The sequence below is a fragment of the Elephas maximus genome, chromosome 13, assembly GCF_024166365.1.
Source record: "Elephas maximus indicus isolate mEleMax1 chromosome 13, mEleMax1 primary haplotype, whole genome shotgun sequence".
Lineage (NCBI taxonomy): Eukaryota > Metazoa > Chordata > Mammalia > Proboscidea > Elephantidae > Elephas > Elephas maximus.
Window position 1 is genome coordinate 42,793,562 of NC_064831.1, and position 18,560 is coordinate 42,812,121.

At 36.8% G+C, this 18,560-nt stretch overlaps 1 protein-coding gene across 19 annotated transcripts in view; it reads left to right on the plus strand.

Moving 5' to 3' along the window:
* The window catches only part of INPP4B (inositol polyphosphate-4-phosphatase type II B), a 976,853-nt gene that overhangs the window by 785,588 nt on the left and 172,705 nt on the right, over positions 1 to 18,560 (plus strand). For all 19 annotated transcript variants that reach the window (XM_049905358.1, XM_049905352.1, XM_049905340.1 and 16 more), the window contains one exon: positions 6,676 to 6,784. In XM_049905358.1, the coding sequence (XP_049761315.1) occupies positions 6,676 to 6,784 (109 nt within the window). The remainder of the gene's footprint in view (positions 1 to 6,675; positions 6,785 to 18,560) is intronic.

The following is an 18,560-nucleotide window of genomic DNA, read 5'->3' on the forward strand; positions in this document are numbered from 1 at the left end:
GTTGTTTGCATCTTTTTGCTGTTGTGAACAATGCTTCGATGAACATGGGTGTGCATATGTCTATTCATGTGACACCTCTTATTTCTGTAGGATATATTCCTAGGAGTCAAATTGCTGGGATCATATGGTATTTCTATTTTTAGCTTTCTAAGGAAGCAGCGTATCGTTTTCCAAAATGGTTGTATCATTTTGCATTCCCACCAGCAGTACATAAGAGCTCCACTCACCCCACAGCCTCTCTGACATTTATTTTCTGTTTATTATTATTATTATTAGTGTCAGTAATGTCAAGGTGAGAAGGTAACTGGTTGTAGTTTTGATCTGCATTTCTCTAATGGCTAGTGATCGTGAGCATTTCCTCATGTGTCTGTTAGCCTCCTGAAGGTCTTTGGTGAAGAGTCTGTCCATATCCTTTGTCCATTTTTTAATTGGATTATTTGTCTTTTTTATTGTAGAGGTGCTGAATTTTACTATACATTTTAGAGATTAGACCTTTGTTGGGTATGTCATAGCCAAAGTTTGCTTTTCCCTGTCCATAGATTCTCTTTTTATTCTTTTGGTGAAGTCTTTTGATGAGCATATGCATTTAATTTTTAGGAGGCCCCATTATCTAGCTTAACTTCCGATGTTTGTGTATTGTTAATTACGGTTCGTGTGCTGTTAATGCCATATGTTAGGGCCCCTAGTGTTGACCTTAGGTTTTTTCCCATGATCTTTATAGTTTTGGGTTTTATATTTAGGTCGTTGATCCATTTTGAAATAGTTTTTCTGTATGGTGTGAGGTGTGGGTTGGGTCCTGTTTTATTTTTTTACAGATGGATGTCTAGTTTTACCAGCACCATTTATTAAAAAGGCTGTCTTTTCTCCATTTAATGGACTTTGGGACTTTGTCAAAGGTCAGATAGCCATAGGTAGATGGGTTTTCATCTAGGTCTTCAATTCTGTTCCACTGGTCAATGTGCCTGTTGTACCAAGGCCAGGCTCTTTTGGTGATTAGTTTTTCCATCTTGTTAAAGAATGCTATTGGTGTTTGGATCAGGCTTGCGTTGTATCTGCAGGTTGCTTTGGGTGGAATTGACATTTTCACAATGTTGAGTCTACCTGTCTATGAACATAGCATGTTCTTCCACTTTTGCAGGTCTCTTTTGGTTTCTTGCATTAGTGTTTTGTAGTTTTCTGTGTATAGGTCTTTTGCATCCCTGGTTAGACTTATTCCGAAGTATTATATTTTTTTAGGGGCTATTAGAAATTGTACTACTTTCCTGATTTCATTTTCATAGTTCTCTTCATTGGTCATATAAGCATCCAACTGATTTTTGTATGTTTAGCTTGTATCCTGCTATTCTGCTGAATCTTTCTATTAGTTCCGGTAGCTTTCTTGTGGGGTCCTTGGGTTTCTCTATGTATAGTATCATATCATCTGTGAATAGGGATAGTTGATTTCTTCCTTACCAATATAGATACCCTTTATTTTTTTTTCTTGCCTTATTGCTGTAGCTAGGACTTCCAGCACAATGTTAAATAGGAGTAGTGATAAAGGGATCTTTGCCTTCTTCTTGTTCTGAAGTGGAATGTTTTCAGCCTCTCTCCATTGAGAATGATGTTGGCTGTTGCCCTTCATTATGTTGAGGAACTTCACTTCTATTCCTAATGTATTGAGAGTTTTTGTCAGGAATGGATGTTGGACATTATCGAATGCCTATTCAGCATTGATTGACATGATCATGTGATTCGTTTTGTTGATTGATTTTCTAATGTTCAACCATTCTTGCATACCTGGTATGAATCCCACTTGGTCATGATGTATTATTTTTTTGATATGCTGTTGAATTCTATTAGCTACATTTTTTTTAACTTTTTAATTTTTATTGTGCTTTAAGTGAAAGTTTACAAATCAAGTCAGTCTCTCACACAAAAACTAATAGACACCTTGCTACATACTCCCAATTGCTCTCCGCCTAATGAAACAGCCCATTCCCTCCCTCCACTCTCTTTTCGTGTCCATTTTGCCAGCTTCTAACCCCCTCTACCCTCTCGTCTCCTCTACAGGGAGGAGATGCCAACATAGTCTCAAGTGTCCACCTGATCCAAGAAGCTCACTCCTCACCAGGATCCCTCTCCAACCCATTGTCTAGTCCAATCCCTGTCTGAAGAGTTGGCTTTGGCAATGGTTCCTGTCCTGTGCTAACAGGAGGTCTGGGGGCCATGACCACCAGGGTCCTTCTAGTCTCAGTCAGACCATTAAGCCTGGTCTTTTTACAAGAATTTAAGGTCTGCATCCCACTGCTCTCCTGCTCCCTCAGGGGTTCTCTATTGTGTTCACCTGTTAGAGCAGTCATCCACTGTAGCTGAGCACCATCTAGCTCTTCTGGTTTCAGGCTTATGTACTCTCTGGTTTATGTGGCTCTTTCTGTCTTTTGGGCTCGTAATTGCCTTGTGTCCTTGGTATTCTTCATTCTCCTTTGATCCAGGTGGGCTGAGACTCATTGGTGCATCTTAGAAGGCTGCTTGCTAGGGTTTAAGACCCCAGATGCCTCTCTCCAAGGTGAGGTGCAGAGTGTTTTCTTAATAGATTTTATTATGCCAGTTGACTTAGATGTCCCCTGAAACCATGGTCCCCAAACCCCTGCCCCTGCTACGCTGGCCTTCGAAGCGTTCAGTTTACTCAGGAAACTGCTTTTGGTTTAGTCCAGTTGTGCTGACCTCGCCTGTATTGTGTGTTGTCTTTCCCGTCACCTAAAGTAGTTCTTATCTACTGTCCAATTAGTGAATACCACTCTCCTATCTGCCCTGCTTCCCCCTTCTTGTAACCATCAAAGAATATTTTTTTCTCTGTTTAAACTATTTCTTGAGTTCTTATAATATATTTTTTTATAATAATGGTCTTATACAATATTTGTCCTTTTGCAACTGACTAATCTCACTCAGCATAATGCCTTCCAGATGCCTCCATGTTATGAAATGTTTCACAGATTCATCACTGTTCTATATCGATGCATAGTATTCCATTGTATGAATATGCCATAATTTATCCATTCATCCGTTGATGGGCACCTGGGTTGCTTCCATCTTTTTGCTATTGTAAACAGTGCTGTAGTGAACATGGGTGTGCGTATATGTATAAAGGCTCTTATTTCTCTAGGATATATTCCAAGGAGTGGAATTGCTGGGCCGTATGGTAGTTCTAGTTCTAGCTTTTTAAGGAAGTGCCAAATCGATTTCCAAAGTGGTTGTACCAGTTTACATTCCCACCAGCAGTGTATTAGTGTTCCAATCTCTCCACAGCCTCTCCAACAGTTATTATTTTGTGTTTTGGGGATTAATGCTAACCTTGTTGCGGTGAGATGAAATATCATTGTGGTTTTGATTTGCATTTCTCTAATGGCTAACGATCATGAGCATTTTCTCATGTATCTGTTAGCTACGTGAATGTCTTCTTTAGTGAAGTGCCTGTTCATATCTTTTGCCCCTTTTTTAACTGGGTTATTTGTCTTTTCGTAGTTGAGTTTTTGCAGTATCATGTAGATTTTAGAGATCAGGTACTGATCGGAAATGTCATAGTTAAAAACTTTTTCCCAGTCTGTAGGTAATCTTTTTACTCTTTTGGTGAAGTCTTTGGATGAGCATAGGTGTTTGATTTTTAGAAGCTCCCAGTTACATGGTTTTTCTTCTGCATTGTTAATAATGTTTTGTATACCGTTTATGCCATGTATTAGGGCTCCTAACATTGTCCCTATTTTTTTCTTCCATGATCTTTATCATTTTAGTTTTTATATTTAGGTCTTTGATCCATTTTGAGCTCATTTTTGTGCATGGAATGAGGTATGGGTCTTGTTTCATTTTTTTGCAAATGGTCATCTAGTTATGCCAGCACCATTTGTTCAAAAGACTGTCTTTTCCCCATTTAACTCTTTTGGGTCCTTTGTCAAATATCAACTGCTCTGATCTTTTTTATTTCCTTTTTTCTGGTGGCTGTGGGCTTCTTTTGCTGTTCTTTTTCTCTTCTATTCTAAAAGGAGAAATCCATAACTTTGGAAATTAAACAGTTCATTCATGATTTGAATTTCTTTACTAATAGATGGATTTAAGGAATATAAACTCCTGCATTTAGCTTGAAAATAAATAGTCAGCTCTTTATTGTGAGGAGGGAAGACTAGTCAAGCAACTTGCTCCTCTTCCTTTAGTGCTTCAGAGCTTCTTGATTCCTTCATAAAACCAAACCCATTGCTGTCAAGTCAGTTCCAACTCATAGCAACCCTATAGGACAGAGTAGAGCTGCCCCATAGGGTTTCCAAGGAGCAGCTGGTGGATTTGAACTGCCAACCTTTTGATTAGCTGCTGAGCCCTTAACCACTGTACCACCAGGGCTTCTGGTTCCTTCAGATCATAAGAATTCCTATGAGCACTAAGGGGGTATGAATAAAGAGAAAGTTTCTGTACCTAGAAAGTATCTTTGGAGTAGGCCAACATTACAGACAAATTGAAAGAACAGACTTTCTGTGAAGCTAATAAAGCTTTTAGGGCTCCTCATTTTCATGAGGCCCTTGTAAGACTCTAAAAGAGGCCCTGTCAACACATTTGTGGTCAAATGTTTTTGCAAATTTTGCATAAGTTACTTTACCCTCCGTCTGGTAAGTCTGCTGTCTCTTTCCACTCAGATTTTCTGTCCCTCATTTTTCCTCTTTTGTTGGGTGATGTTGAAGAGGCCACAGGCTTCTTTGTATCCAGTGGAGAGGCTACAGAACTGCAGGCATATTTTTGGAAGTGAAGTTAGATATGTATTTAGTTTGCACTTAGTGGAACATGTGTATATGGTTTTTAGTCACGTTTATATTATTGGTATTGCCAGTCACCCAGGTTTTAGCAGAAAGTCAACATATTGCATTCCAGTGCCATGGTGATTTTCCTTTTGCATTTATTTTAAATTAGTATAGAAACCAATTCTATTCAGAAGACTAAGCCTCAGTGTTACCTTCCTTTCAGACTGAAAAGTCTGGTTTTATGACAAGTCCATCTTTCTTTGTTTCATCATTGTAAATGCTTCTTATAGGAAAAATATTAATCATACATAATATTTAGTGATTTCTTACCACTTTTAACTGCTTCCGACACCATTTTGTAATAGAAGACACTGAGACATAGAGAAATTAAATAAGTTTCCCAATGCCTTACAGAGCTGAAATGAGAAACTTGGGTTCCAGTCAGTAACTTAAGCCACAAGGAAATATTGGCTCTCCATCTCTGACTGTGAAGTGAAAGGACCTTGCGTATAAGATCATTATTTTCAAGATCATAAACAAAGCAGTTAACTTTCTCACCGGATAAACAAAGGTGGACTAGAAGTCAGTGTTTTTAACTTTTGAGTAGTGTCATAACCCTTAGAGTAAAGGCAGAAAGCTATGACTCCTTTCTATGAAGTAAAAAACAGATCACTTACACAGTTCACATACGTCCGTGGACACCTGGAAACCATTTTCTTGGCTTCAGTAAAATTTCTTGTACTAGGAAATCTTTGCATTTCTTACAAATCTAATGTTCTTCTATTTTAAGAAAAGCTGACCTACTTTATTGATGATGTTTTCAAAGGGCAGGGAATTATAACTATAGCAATCCATTCAGTGATTGCTCTATGTACGCCTTATTGATGGGTTGATTTGGGTCATGACCTGTTTCCCGTAACTGTGCATTCTCTTTGTGCTGAGGACAGTTTTGATTTAAAAAGAAGTTTTTCAGGTACAGCTGAATTGAACATCCTAAAGAAAAATATGGCATTTAACTGATGCTAATGAAATAATTTTTTTCCCCAGTAAATGAGATCTGAAAAAACAACCAATGTGTCAATACCAAAATCAATTTGAAAAGGATCTACTATGAAATTAGGTTTCTCAAATAAAATATAGCTTAACAAGAGGGCAGTCACCTCACCTTCCTTGTTATGGGGATACTTTGCATCAGAATGTAGAAATGATGGCATATTTGAATCCATAAAATTAATAGGTATCAAACTTTGTGGCTTTCAAGATCAAAGGATTGAGTTTCAATTTAAATGTATGGATTGTTTTATTATAAAAACAAAGTATCTCACTAGAAAATAGATCGAGACATTTTGCATATTTTTTCTATATTACATAAGGAAATCGTAAAAGCATGCACTTAAAATTGTGTTAGATTTTGTATACACAAGCAGGAAACTACTCTGTATCAATTTAAAAAATAATAAGCTTATGCTATTCTTCGTTCAGTTGAAATGCATCAATATTTTGGCTATTTTCTCTGTAAATTTTAGTTGAAAGATTGTTCATTATTGTTGAATTTTAATATGATTGCAAATTAGATGATGTAAAGCTCAATAAAGTAAAATACACAAAAGACCAATTAACATGCTATCTCAGTGAGTATACAGAAGAATGACAGAACATACTGTTCTACACAGTAGCATATAATTAAGATGCAGTCATAAATCAGAAACATCATAACTTGTTTAGGTGCACAGGTGGCTTTTAGAAAGAATGAATAGCTTCTCTTGCCCCCTTGAGATGCAAGTTCGTAGTGATTCCTGCAAAATTAAACAGAATAATTTCTCAAACCTCCCACAGCATGGACGCTTCAGAGCAAACAGCATGCCTGGGGTATATGTTTGTGAAGTGTTCATTTCCTTGTCCATTCCTTTGCCAGATGCTCTCTATGACGTCATCACTGTGGGAGCCCCAGCTGCCCATTTTCAGGGATTTAAGAACGGCGGTCTTCGGAAACTACTCCATAGATTTGAAACGGAAAGAAGAAAGTAAGTAATGAAGGGAGGAAAACACACACTGCATTAATGATATTACCTTTCGTTTGGGGAAAGCCTGTATTCAAGGTTAAGATAAAAAAGCTTGGTCCATCTCGTTGAATAGTTCTTGATATCTTATACCCATTCAGTAACTTAAAGTTGAATTTTCTGGAACTATTTGAGCAGAGATTAAATTAGAATAAATGAAATGCCTGAGTATGTTGCTGATTGAGTACTACTGTGCTGCCAGAACATTTTCTGGAAGTCATGCTACTAAGAAAGAGGTGATATTCTAGTATCAATCGTTGTTCACTCAATGGATGGTGTTCAGACAGATTTAGATGAAAACATAGTCTAACTGTTGAGCCAAAGATACTTAACAGAGAGCATGGGTCCTAACATATGTCTCTGACTCTACTAGTAATTTCCCCTGGGGCCTGAGACAAGATACTTAACTTCCCCATCATTTGATTGTGCCACTTGAAGAAGAGACATCAACATAAAACTCTATCAGTTAGGTAATGAGATTAAATGAGACAACTTTCTATTCCTTAGGGAAAAGGCATAGCACAAAAACCAAAGTGTCATAGTTGTTATTTATAACTCTATTATATGTTTTTTTTTTCCATTTTGATTTTTAGCTTCTTTTAGACACTGTTTCACAAACCTTTTGCATCAGTAGTTTAGCCCCTTTCACACACCCCACCCTGTTGATCTTATGTTATAGTGTGCTCTGGCTATGACCACACTCATGTAAACCATAAATAGCATTGTCAAAAGGTAAAGGATAATTTACTTTTCAACTTGTTACTGTTCTTGGATTAACAAGCCAAATTTTGAAAGTTAGGGAAAATATTCTTTAGTCATTGTCAGTTTAATAATAGTATTAGGAAATTGGTCTGAGTGGTAAAACCCGAACTTTTTTTTTTTTTTTTCTTCTAAGTTTTATCACATTTGCTATTCGGTGCCCAGATGTTCAGAAAGAAAGCATTTAAAGTAAGTTAGAATTGAGTAACTGACATACTATTATATGAATATATAAAACCAAAAGCCAAACTTGTTGTAGTCAAGTTGATTTTGACTCTGGCAACTCCAGGTGTTGCAGAATAGAACTATGCTCCATAGGGTTTTCAAGGTTGGGACCTTTTGGAAGCAGATCCACAGGCCTTTCTTCCAAGGCTATGCTGGGTGTGTTAGAACTGCCAACCTTTCTGTTAGTAGTTAAGTGCTTAACCATTTGGGCTACCCAGAGACCCTATAAATATATAATCTAACCATATACAAATACATATATACATACACACACACATACACATATACGTACATGTACACATATACATATATATACATACACACACACGTATATATATATATGGAGCCCTGGTGGTGCAGTGGTTAAGTAGTTGGCTACTAACCAAAAAGTAGGTGGTTTGAATCCATGAGTGGTTCTGTGGGAGAAATGACCTGGTGATCCATTCCCATAAAGATTACAGCCTAGGAAACCCTATGAGTCAGTTCAACTCTGTCATATAGGGTCACTATGAGTTGGAATCAACTCGACTCCACACAAGAATATCACCACAATCTTGATACAGAACTTCCATAGCCATGAAGAAACTCCTTCATGTAACCCCTTAATAGTCATACCCTTCACCTCAGACTTAACCCCTGCAACCACTGCTCTGTTCTCTACCATTATGATTTTGTTTTTTGGAAAATGTCATATAAATGAATCATACAGTAAAGAACCATTTGAGACTGGCTTTCTTTTCACTAAGCATAATGCCCTTGAGATTCATCCAAGTTGAGTGTATTAATAGTTCTTTTCCTTTTTATTGCTAAGTAGTATTCTATAGTATGGATGTAGCACAGTTTGTCTATCCAGTAGCCAATTAAAAGGACATGTCAGTTGTTTCTAAGGAGCCTAGGTGGCACAGTGGTTAAAGCAATCAACTGCTAACTGAAAGGTCAGTGGTTTGAAACCACTAGTGACTCTGCGAGAGAAAGATATGGCAATCTACTTCTGTAGAGATTTACAGCCTTGGAAGTTGCTGTGAGTTGGAACTGACTCAGTGACAGGGGTATCAGTTGTTTCTAATTTTGGGCTGTTGCAAATAAAGTTGTTATAATCATTTGTCTACAGATTTTCATATGACTATAAATCTTCATTTTTCTAGAGTAAATATTCAAGACTGCAGTTGCTAGGTTGTGTGATAAATCTGTTTATTTTTATTACAGACAGAGTGGTTGAATCATTTTACATTCCCACGAGCAATGCATGGGAAATGTACTTGCTGTACATACTCATCAGCACTTGGTATTATACGTATTTTTTATTTTATTTTATTTATTTAAAAAAAAAATTTTAGCTGTTCCTTTTTTTATGAGTCAGAATCGACTCAACGGCAAAGGGTTTGTTAACAGAGTTGTAGTAGTATTTCATCATAGCTTTAGTTTGCGCTTCCCTCATGGCTAATGACGTTAATCCTCTTTTCATATGGTTATGTATACCCTCTGATAAAATGTCTGTTCATGTCTTTTGCCCATTTCTAATTTATCGTTTGTTTTTTAATGTTGAATCTTGAAGGTTGTTTATATATTCTAGCTTTGAGTCCATTGTCAGAAAGGTGATTTATAATTATGTTCAAGGTTGGTTCAACATTTGAAAACAATGAAATCCACCATTTAAACAGGCTAAAGAAGTAATTGTTCATTCCTAGCATATAGAAGCACTGTTGATTTTGAAGTGCTCATCTTTATCCTGTGCTCATCATTTACTAATTCTAGGATAATCGTAGAATTAGGGGGATTTTCTATGTAGGTAATGATCCATATGCAAATAGGTACAATGTTATTATTTTGTTTTTTCTATATGTATGCTGTTTACTTTCTTTTCTAATCTTGTTGTGCTAACTAAAAACTTCCAGCACTATGTCAAGTTGGAGTAGTAAAGCAACATTTTTTGCTTGGTTCCCCATTTTAGGATGAAAGCATTATTATTATTATTATTTCACCCATAATTATGATGTTAGCTCTAGGGTTTTTTTGTTTTTTTTTGTAGATGCTTTTTAGCGGATTGGCTATAGTTTTCTTTTTTGGTACTGTCTCTGTCTGGCTTTTATATAAGGGTAATGCTTATAAAATGAGTTGGGAAGTATCTTCTCTTTATTTTTTGGAAAAGATTTTTATAGAATTGATATTATTTCTTCTATAATAATGTTTAAGTGTTTCATAGAATTTGTCAGTTAAAATATCTGGGCCTGGAGATTTCTTTTTCAGAAGGTTTTTAATCCTGAATTCAATATATTTAAATCATTCAGACTACAGATTACTGTTTAATTTTGGTTGAATTTTTGATAGTTTGTGAAAGAATTTTTGCTTAGTTGCTAAGTGTGTGGTTTTTGAGGAAATAATTCACTCAATCTAAATATCAAATCTCTATGTTCAGAATGGAGCCACGTTGGCGGAGTGGTTAAGAGCTCCACTGCTAACCAAAAGATCAGTGGTTTGAATCCACCAGCCACTCCTTGGAAATGCTATGGAGCAGTTCTACTCTGTCCTGTAGGGTCACCGTGAATTGGAATCGACTTGACAGCAATGGGAAATGGATATATTCATAGCATTCTGTTATTATCCTTTTAATATTTGTGAGGTTTTGATAGTTACAGCTCCTGTCTTTCCTAATATTGCTGATTTTGTTTTGTTCTGTTTTGGTTTCATTTTTTGCTTGTTAGAGCTTTATCAATTTTATTGGTCTTAAAAAAAAAACAACTTTTAGTTTAATTTTCTTTTTTTCCTTCAATTTTATTAAATTCTGCTTTTATCTTTATTATTACTTTCCTTCAGATGGTTTTGGCTTTGTTTTGTTCTCTTTTTTTCTAGTTTCTGGGTTAAGGGCTTAGATTATTGATTTGAAACGTTTCTTATTTTTTAATGTAAGTATTTAACACTATAAATTTCCTCTAAGCACTGCTTTAACCATATCCCACAGATTTTTATATATATTTTTTAGTTAAATACAGTTTTTTATTTTCCTTGGTACTGCATCTTTAACCATGAATTATTTAAGAGTGTGCTGTTTAATTTCCAAGTCCTTGGAGATTTTCCTGTTATCTTTCTGTTATTGACTATAGCTTGATTCCGTCACGGTCAGACAACATACTTTCTGAATTATTCGTTAATTTATTATGATTCACACTGTTGAATGCCTTTGCATAGTCAATAAAACACAGGTAAACATCTTTCTGGTATTCTCTCCTTTCACCCAAGATCCATCTGACATTAGCAATGATATCCCTCATTCCCTGTCCTTTTTTTAATCTGGCTTGAACTTCTGGCAGTTCCCTGTCAATGTACTACTCGAACTGCTTTTGAGTGATCTTCAGCAAAATTTTACTTGTGTGTGATATTGAAAATACTGTTCAATAATTTCCGCCTTCTGTTAGATCACCTTTCTTTGGGATGGGCACAAATTTGGATTTCTTCCAGTCAGTTGGCCGGGTATGGTCTTCCAAATTTCTTGGCATAGATGAGTGAGCACCTCCAGTGCTGCATCCTTTTGTTAAAATATCTCAACTGATATTCCATCAATTCCTGGAGCCTTGTTTTTTGCCATTCCCTTCAGTGCAGCTTGGACTTCTTCCTTCAGTACCATTGGTTCTTGATCACATGCTACCTCCTGAAATGGTTGAACATCAACCAATTCCTTTTGGTACAGTGACTCTGTATTCTTTCCATCTTCTTTTGATGCTTTCTGTGTTGCTCAATATTTTTCCTGCAGAGCCCTTCCATATTGCAACTCAAGGCTTGAATTTTTTCTTCAGTTCTTTCAGCTTGAGACATGCTGAGCATTTTCTTCCCTTTTGTTTTTCTAACTCCAAGTCATTGCACATTTCATTATAATACTTTACTTTGTCTTCTTGAGCCAACCTTTGAAATCTTCTGTTCAGCTCTTTTACGTCATCATTACTTCCTTTCGCTTTAGCTACTCTACGTTCAAGAGCAAGTTTCAGTCTCTTCTGACATCCACTTTGGTCTTTTCTATCTTTTTAATGACCTTTTGCTTTCTTCATGTATAATGTCCTTGATGTCATTCCACGACTTGTCTGGTCTTCAGTCCATAGTGTTCGGTATGTCAAATCTATTCTTCAGATGTTCTCTAAATTCAGGTAGGACATACTCAAGGTCATATCTTGGCTCTCGTGGATTTCCCCCAGGTTTCTTCAGCTTCAGCTTGACTTGTATACAAGCAGTTGATGGTCTGTTCCACAGATGGCCCTTGGCATTATTCCGAGTGATTATACTGAGCTTCTCCATCCTATCTTTTCACATACGTAGTTGATTGGATTCCTGTGTATTCCATGTGGCAAGGTCCATGTGTATCATCACGTTTTATGTTGTTGAAAAAAGGTATTTACAATGAAGATGTAGTTGGTCTTGCAAAACTCTATCATGCAATCTCAGGTGTCATTTCTATCACTAAGGCCATAATTTTTAACTACTGATCCTTCTCTGTTTCCAACTTTTGCATTGCAATCACCAGTAATTATCAGTACATCTTGATTGCATGTTTGATCAATTTTATACTGCAGAAATTGGTAAGAATCTTCAATTTCCTCATCTTTGGCATTAGTAGTTGGTGTGCAAATTTGAATAATAGTCATATTAACTGATGTTCCTTGTAGTTGTATGGATTTTATCCTATCACTGACAGCATTGTACTTCAAGATAGATCTTGAAATGTTCCTTTTGATGATGTCATTTTGTCAATTTGCCATTTCCAGCATAGTAGTAGAACATATTATTTTCCAATTTGAAATGGCCAATACCAGTCCATTTCAGCACACTATTGCCTAGGATATCAATTTTATGTGTTCCATTTCATTTTTGATGACTTCCAATTTTCCTAGATTCATACCTCCTACATTCCACGTTCGGATTATTAATGGGTGTTTTCAGCTGTTTCTTTTTATTTTGAGTTGTGCCATCTTCAGAAATGAAGGTCCCATAAGGTAAGCTTTACTCCATCCACATCATTAAGGTGGACTCTACTTTGAGGAGACAGCGTTTCCCCAGTCATGTTTTGAGTTCCTGTCAACCTGAGGAGCTCATCTTCCAGCACTATACCAGACAACCTTCTGCTACTATTCATAAGGTTTTCATTGACCAGCTTTTTTGGGAGCAGACCACCAGGTCCTTCTTAGTCTGTCTTAGTCTGAAAGCTCTGCTGAAACCTGTCCACCATGGGTGATCCTGCTGATTTTTGACATACTAGTGGCATATCTTCCAACATCACAGCAACACACAAGCCACCACAGTACGGCAAATTGACAGACCTGTGGGGATTACTGCAATAGGGTGATAGAAATCAGTTCCAGCCACAGACCCCATGGGGGGAGGGATATCATCTCTTTATTGAAGCTTGGTGAAGAATTAGAGACACATTTCTGCCCACAGGCTGTATTGATGAGTGGTCTCTTTTCCTTATTGCAAGAAGGGATGGAAATCATTGTTCTACCCATTGACTCACTACCACCTTTGCAGACAGGACACAACTTTTTTTTATGACATTTACACCAAGAACATGCAGGTACGGTAGAAAGATTTTAATTTGGGGACTAACCCTTTCCCAGTCCTTTGTCTCGAGGATGCAGGTTTTTCTTGGGAGCTATATTTTGTTTGCCCCTGTTGTTTTTTCCGTGCTGTAGACTTTTCTAGCACCCAAGTCAGAACACATAGGAAGTAAGAAAAAAAAAAAATCCCACTCTCTTGTCATTCCTCATATCATTTCTCATGAGTCCTGAGGCCCCTAGCCGATCTTCCTTCTTTTCTCCACCTTTCAGAGTCTTCTGATAGATAATTTATATATCTTGCTGAAAACTTTTTTTATGACTAGCGGGAGTGGCAAAATAGATGGTGTTTACTCAATCTTGTCTAGAACTGAAAGTCTCTACTTGGAGATTTGGACTTTATTTTTTCAATCAAATTCTAAGTTCATAAAACAATTAGAATAATCAAGACTGTCTACAGGGTGCACACATTCTAGCTGAGCAAATAAAACATGAATAGGTGAAACATGGAGCTAGCTTTATAATTTTATAAAATATCACTATTTGCCACTGGCAAAGACAGATGTTGACTTGTGTGGTTAAACCTTGAAAAATATTTTTTAAGTTTTTAAATATCTTCATGAGTTGCTGAATTCTTCACTCTTCTTCACTTTTCACTGGGATGTTTATATATATATATAAACACACACACATATACACTGCTCGCTGATCAAGTTTAAAAGAAAAGGAAGACAAAATTGTGTCCAATTCTTGTAAACACTGATAGCTTTAGGTTTTTCATATATGTTATATATCCCATTGCTTTAGTGACGGAAAAACAATGAGCATTCTGAAATAGTTTTTAAAACTTGGTATGGATTGTAAAAGAATTCTCCATCAAGCAGTGGCATGGAATATATATGTCTTGCTGAGCCAATGCATAGGTGAGCATGGTATCGACCTATCTATTCCAACAGCTAACCTGAGCAAAGACCTAATGCCTAAAGAGATATCACACATGCAAATAATTTTTTGCAGACTTTTAAAGCAATAAATATTGTATTTGTCTATCAAAGGTAACACAGAAAAGTAAATCTAATTATATGAAATGAGCAACTTAGACCTTAGGTTACAGCAAACATTTACATTTGGCAATGAAGAAAATCACATTCAGTGAAGCAATTTTTCTTTCTTCTTTTGATACTCCATGAAAAATGTAGCCTATTCTCTTAGGCAAGGTTTTTAGGGAACTGCCACAGCCTTTGTACTGTATCACCTTCATTTGTTTTCTTCTCAGCTAGGCCAATAAAATATTGTCGTCAAAGAACACATATAATTTATGTGTCTGTTCCTTAGTGATCTATGTTCTGATGAATACATTGACCACATAATGAAAAGGGTTTTAGAATAAGAAAGCTAACAGTATTCATATAATGTAATTCAGATCACGTAGAAACTTTTATGGCATATTTTTGAAAGCTACAAGATAATTAATTTGAGAGATTGATCTTTTTAAAGCACAAATATCTGAGTGCATTACTCCTTTGCCCAGAAACCTTCAAGGAATCCATGCTCACCTGTTGGCCTTTCAAAGCTGCCATGACTTCACCCCAGCAACTTTCTACCTTCTACCTTTCTACCTTGGCTCTCTCTCCTGCACTTGCTCCTCATCTGCTCTACAGACTGTTTTCTGAAAATGTGCCTCACACTTCTCCACCTCTTCACCTTTCCTCGATCTGTCCCTTTTCATGAAACAATTATCCTGTCCTCCCCGTCTCCTTGCTATTTTATACTTTTTGTCAAAACCATATACATAAGCCTATTCAAAATTCTACAATAGCCCACCCTAAGATTCTGCCTTCTCTATCAGACCTTCCTGAATTCTCAAGTTGATTTGACTCTTCTAATATTTTATTTTGACTTGCTTTGTATCCTTACTGTATTGGGTGTGTTTTTTTGTCTGATACTTTCAAAACAAACTATGATCTCCTTGAGCAAAAGATGGTGTTCTTTTCAATGCAGGGTCTTCTGGAGTGTCCCCACCATATTCCATAAGTCTAACAGTCACCTGGATTCCTGTGTGAATCAGAAGTAGTCTCTGACTTAAAAGTGCTGAAAACATTAATGAAAGAGAAGCTCTTGCAAATAATCAGAATGCAATTAGATCAAAATTTTGTAAAGCAGGGATTCTGAGCCTTGGCTGCACATTAGAATCAATTTTCAAGCTTAAAAATAATAATAATAATCTACGCCAGCATATCACCCCAGACAAATTAGGTCAAAGTCTCTGGGAAAGGGTTGCCAAGTGATGGTAAGTTTTAAATTCTCCCCAGGTGAGTCTAATGCATAGCCAGGGTTGAGAAACACTGATAGAGATGTAAGTGAAAATTACTGTGAGGAGGCAGATGAAAGGTGTGAGGAATTAAAATAGACATAGCTACAGAGATGAGTTGGACTTGAAAAATGTAGAGAACCACAGTTGGTATGTGTCAGGAGGAAACAAAATCTACCAAAAGGAATATTTGTTGAAGAAAAGTTTTACAACTCATTTACAATAAATTTTTGTTTAAAAAAATCCCAAATTTGTCTCATTAGGCAGTTGCAAGATGGAACCAAATACAAGAGTAAAGCTATAAGAATTTTGCACCTAAGTAATATTCAAACAAATAAAATAGAGCATATTGTAGAGATTTTCATGCTGTGCACATCAGATTTTTCTAGAAAAACATATACATAAAACGTATATAAAAGGCCAAATCAGAATGGTTTTAACCTATGTGTTCACTTGTAACATCAAATATTTACTTATTCTTAGTGTCAGTAATTTAACTAGACACTATTTGAAAACTTGTCAGTCTCTTCCAAATACGAACTGATTCTTTACTTTTCAGAATTTTTTAAAAGAAAAGGAACAAAATTACTACTACAACAAATATTTTGCCTACATTTCTACTTTTGTCAGGCACCACAGATTCAACCAGGACTTTGACTTGAGTAAGATCATGGCCTGACAGCATAACCCTTTTATTAAGATAGGAAGGCACCTTATGAAAATCAAGAGCTTTTGTAAAGAAAAAAAAGTCAATGAGGTAGTGTTAAGTCTACTCTTAAGCATAATGACTCTGTCTTAGTTATCTAGTGCTGCTATAATAGAAACACCACAAGTGGGTAGTTTTAATTAACAGAAGTTTATTTTCTCATTGTTCATTTTCTCACAGTTTCTTGTTGTTGTTGTTGTCAGGTGCCATCAAGTTGGTTCCAACTCATACCAACCCTGTGTACAACACAATGAAATACTGCCAGGTTCTGTGCCATCCTCACAGTGATTGTTATGCTTGAGCCCATTGTTGCAACTACTGTGTCAATCTATCTCTTTGGGGGTCTTCCTTTTATTCACTGACCCTCTACTTTGACAAGCATGATGTCCTTCTCCAAGGACTGATCATTCCAGGTAACATGTCCAAAGTATGTGAGATAAAGTCTTGCCATCCTAACTTCTAAGGAGCATTCTTGCTGTACTTCTTCCATGAGAGATTTTTTCCTTCTTTTGGCAGTCCATGGTATGTATATTCAATATTCTTCACCAACACCATAATTCAAAGGCATCGATTCTTCTTCAGTCTTCCTTATTCATTGTCCAGTTTTCGCATGCATGTGAGGCGATTGAAAATACCATGGCTTGGGTCAGGCGCACCTTAGTCTTCAGGGTGACATCTTTGCTTTTTAACACTTTAAAGAGGTCTTTTGCAGCAGATTTGCTCGATGCAATACATCGTTTGATTTCTTGACTGCTGCCTCCATGGGTATTGATTATGGATCCCAATAAAATGGAATCTTGACAACTTCAATCTTGTCTCCATTTATCATGATGTTGCTTATTGGTCCAGTTGTGAGAATTTTTGTTTTCTTTATGTTGAAGTATAATCCATATTGAAGACAGCAGTCTTTGACCTTAATCAGTAAGTGCTTCAAGCCCTCTTCACTTTCAGCAAGCAAAGTTGTGTCATCTGCATAACATAAGTTGTTAATGAGTCTTCCTCCAATTCTGATGCCCTGTTATTCTTCATCTAGTTCAGCTTCTTGGATTTTTTGCTCAGCATACAGATTGAATAAGTCTGGTGAAAGAATACAACTCTGAGGCACACCTTTCCTGACTTTAAACCACGCAGTATCCTCTTGTTCTTTTTGAATGACTGCCTCTTGGTCTATGTACAGGTTCCTCATGAGCACAATTAAGTGTTCTAGATTTCCCATTCTTTGCAGTGTTATCTATAATTTGTTATGAATCACACAGTTGAACGCATTTACATAGTCACTAAAACGCAGGTAAACATCTTTCTAGTATTCTAAGCTTTTAGCCAGGATCCATCCAACGTCAGCAATGATATCCCTGGTTCCACATTCTCTGCTTAATCTGGCTTGAATTTCTGGCAGTTTCTTGTTGATGTACTGCTGCAGCTCCTTTTGACTGATATTCAGCAAAATTTTACTTGCATGTATTGAACAATATTAATAATATTGTTCAGTAATTTTGCATTCTGTTGGGTCACCTTTCTTTGGAATGGGCAGTTGGCCAGGTAGCAGCCCTCCAAATGTCTTGGCATGGATGAGTGAGCACTTCCAGTGCTGTATCCATTTGTTGAAACATCTCAATTGGCAGTCCTTTAATTTCTGGAGCCTTGATTTTCGCCAATGCCTTCAGTGTTGATTGTACCTCACAATACAATCCAGTGTCACAGTTTAGGAAGCTAGAAGTCTGAATTCATGGTGCTGGTTCTAGGGGAAGGCTTTCTGTCTCTGTTGGCTCTGGAGGAAGGTCCTTGTGTCTTCTGAGCTTCTGCTCCTGGGCAATCTTCGTGTGGCTTGGCATCTCTCTTCCCCCATCTCTGCTTCTTTCTCTTATCTGTTTAATCTTTTTTATATTTCAAAAGAGATTGACTTAAGACACACTCTACTAATCCTGTGTTCATTAACATAACAAAGACAACCCATTTCCTAATGGGCTTATAATCACAGGCATAGAGGTTAGGATTTATAATATGCATTTTGGGGGGACACAATTCAATCCATAACAGACTTCTTATGACCTGCCTATTCATTTGGCACAAACTGAGGGTTCCCTGCAAGTGATCCTAATGTCAAATGTTTGCCCTGTGTCCCCCTCACCTGCTCCCTGTGCCCGTAATCAACATTTGCTACTCAACAATTTCAACCTGAAGAGAAAGATTAGTAGAAAAAGT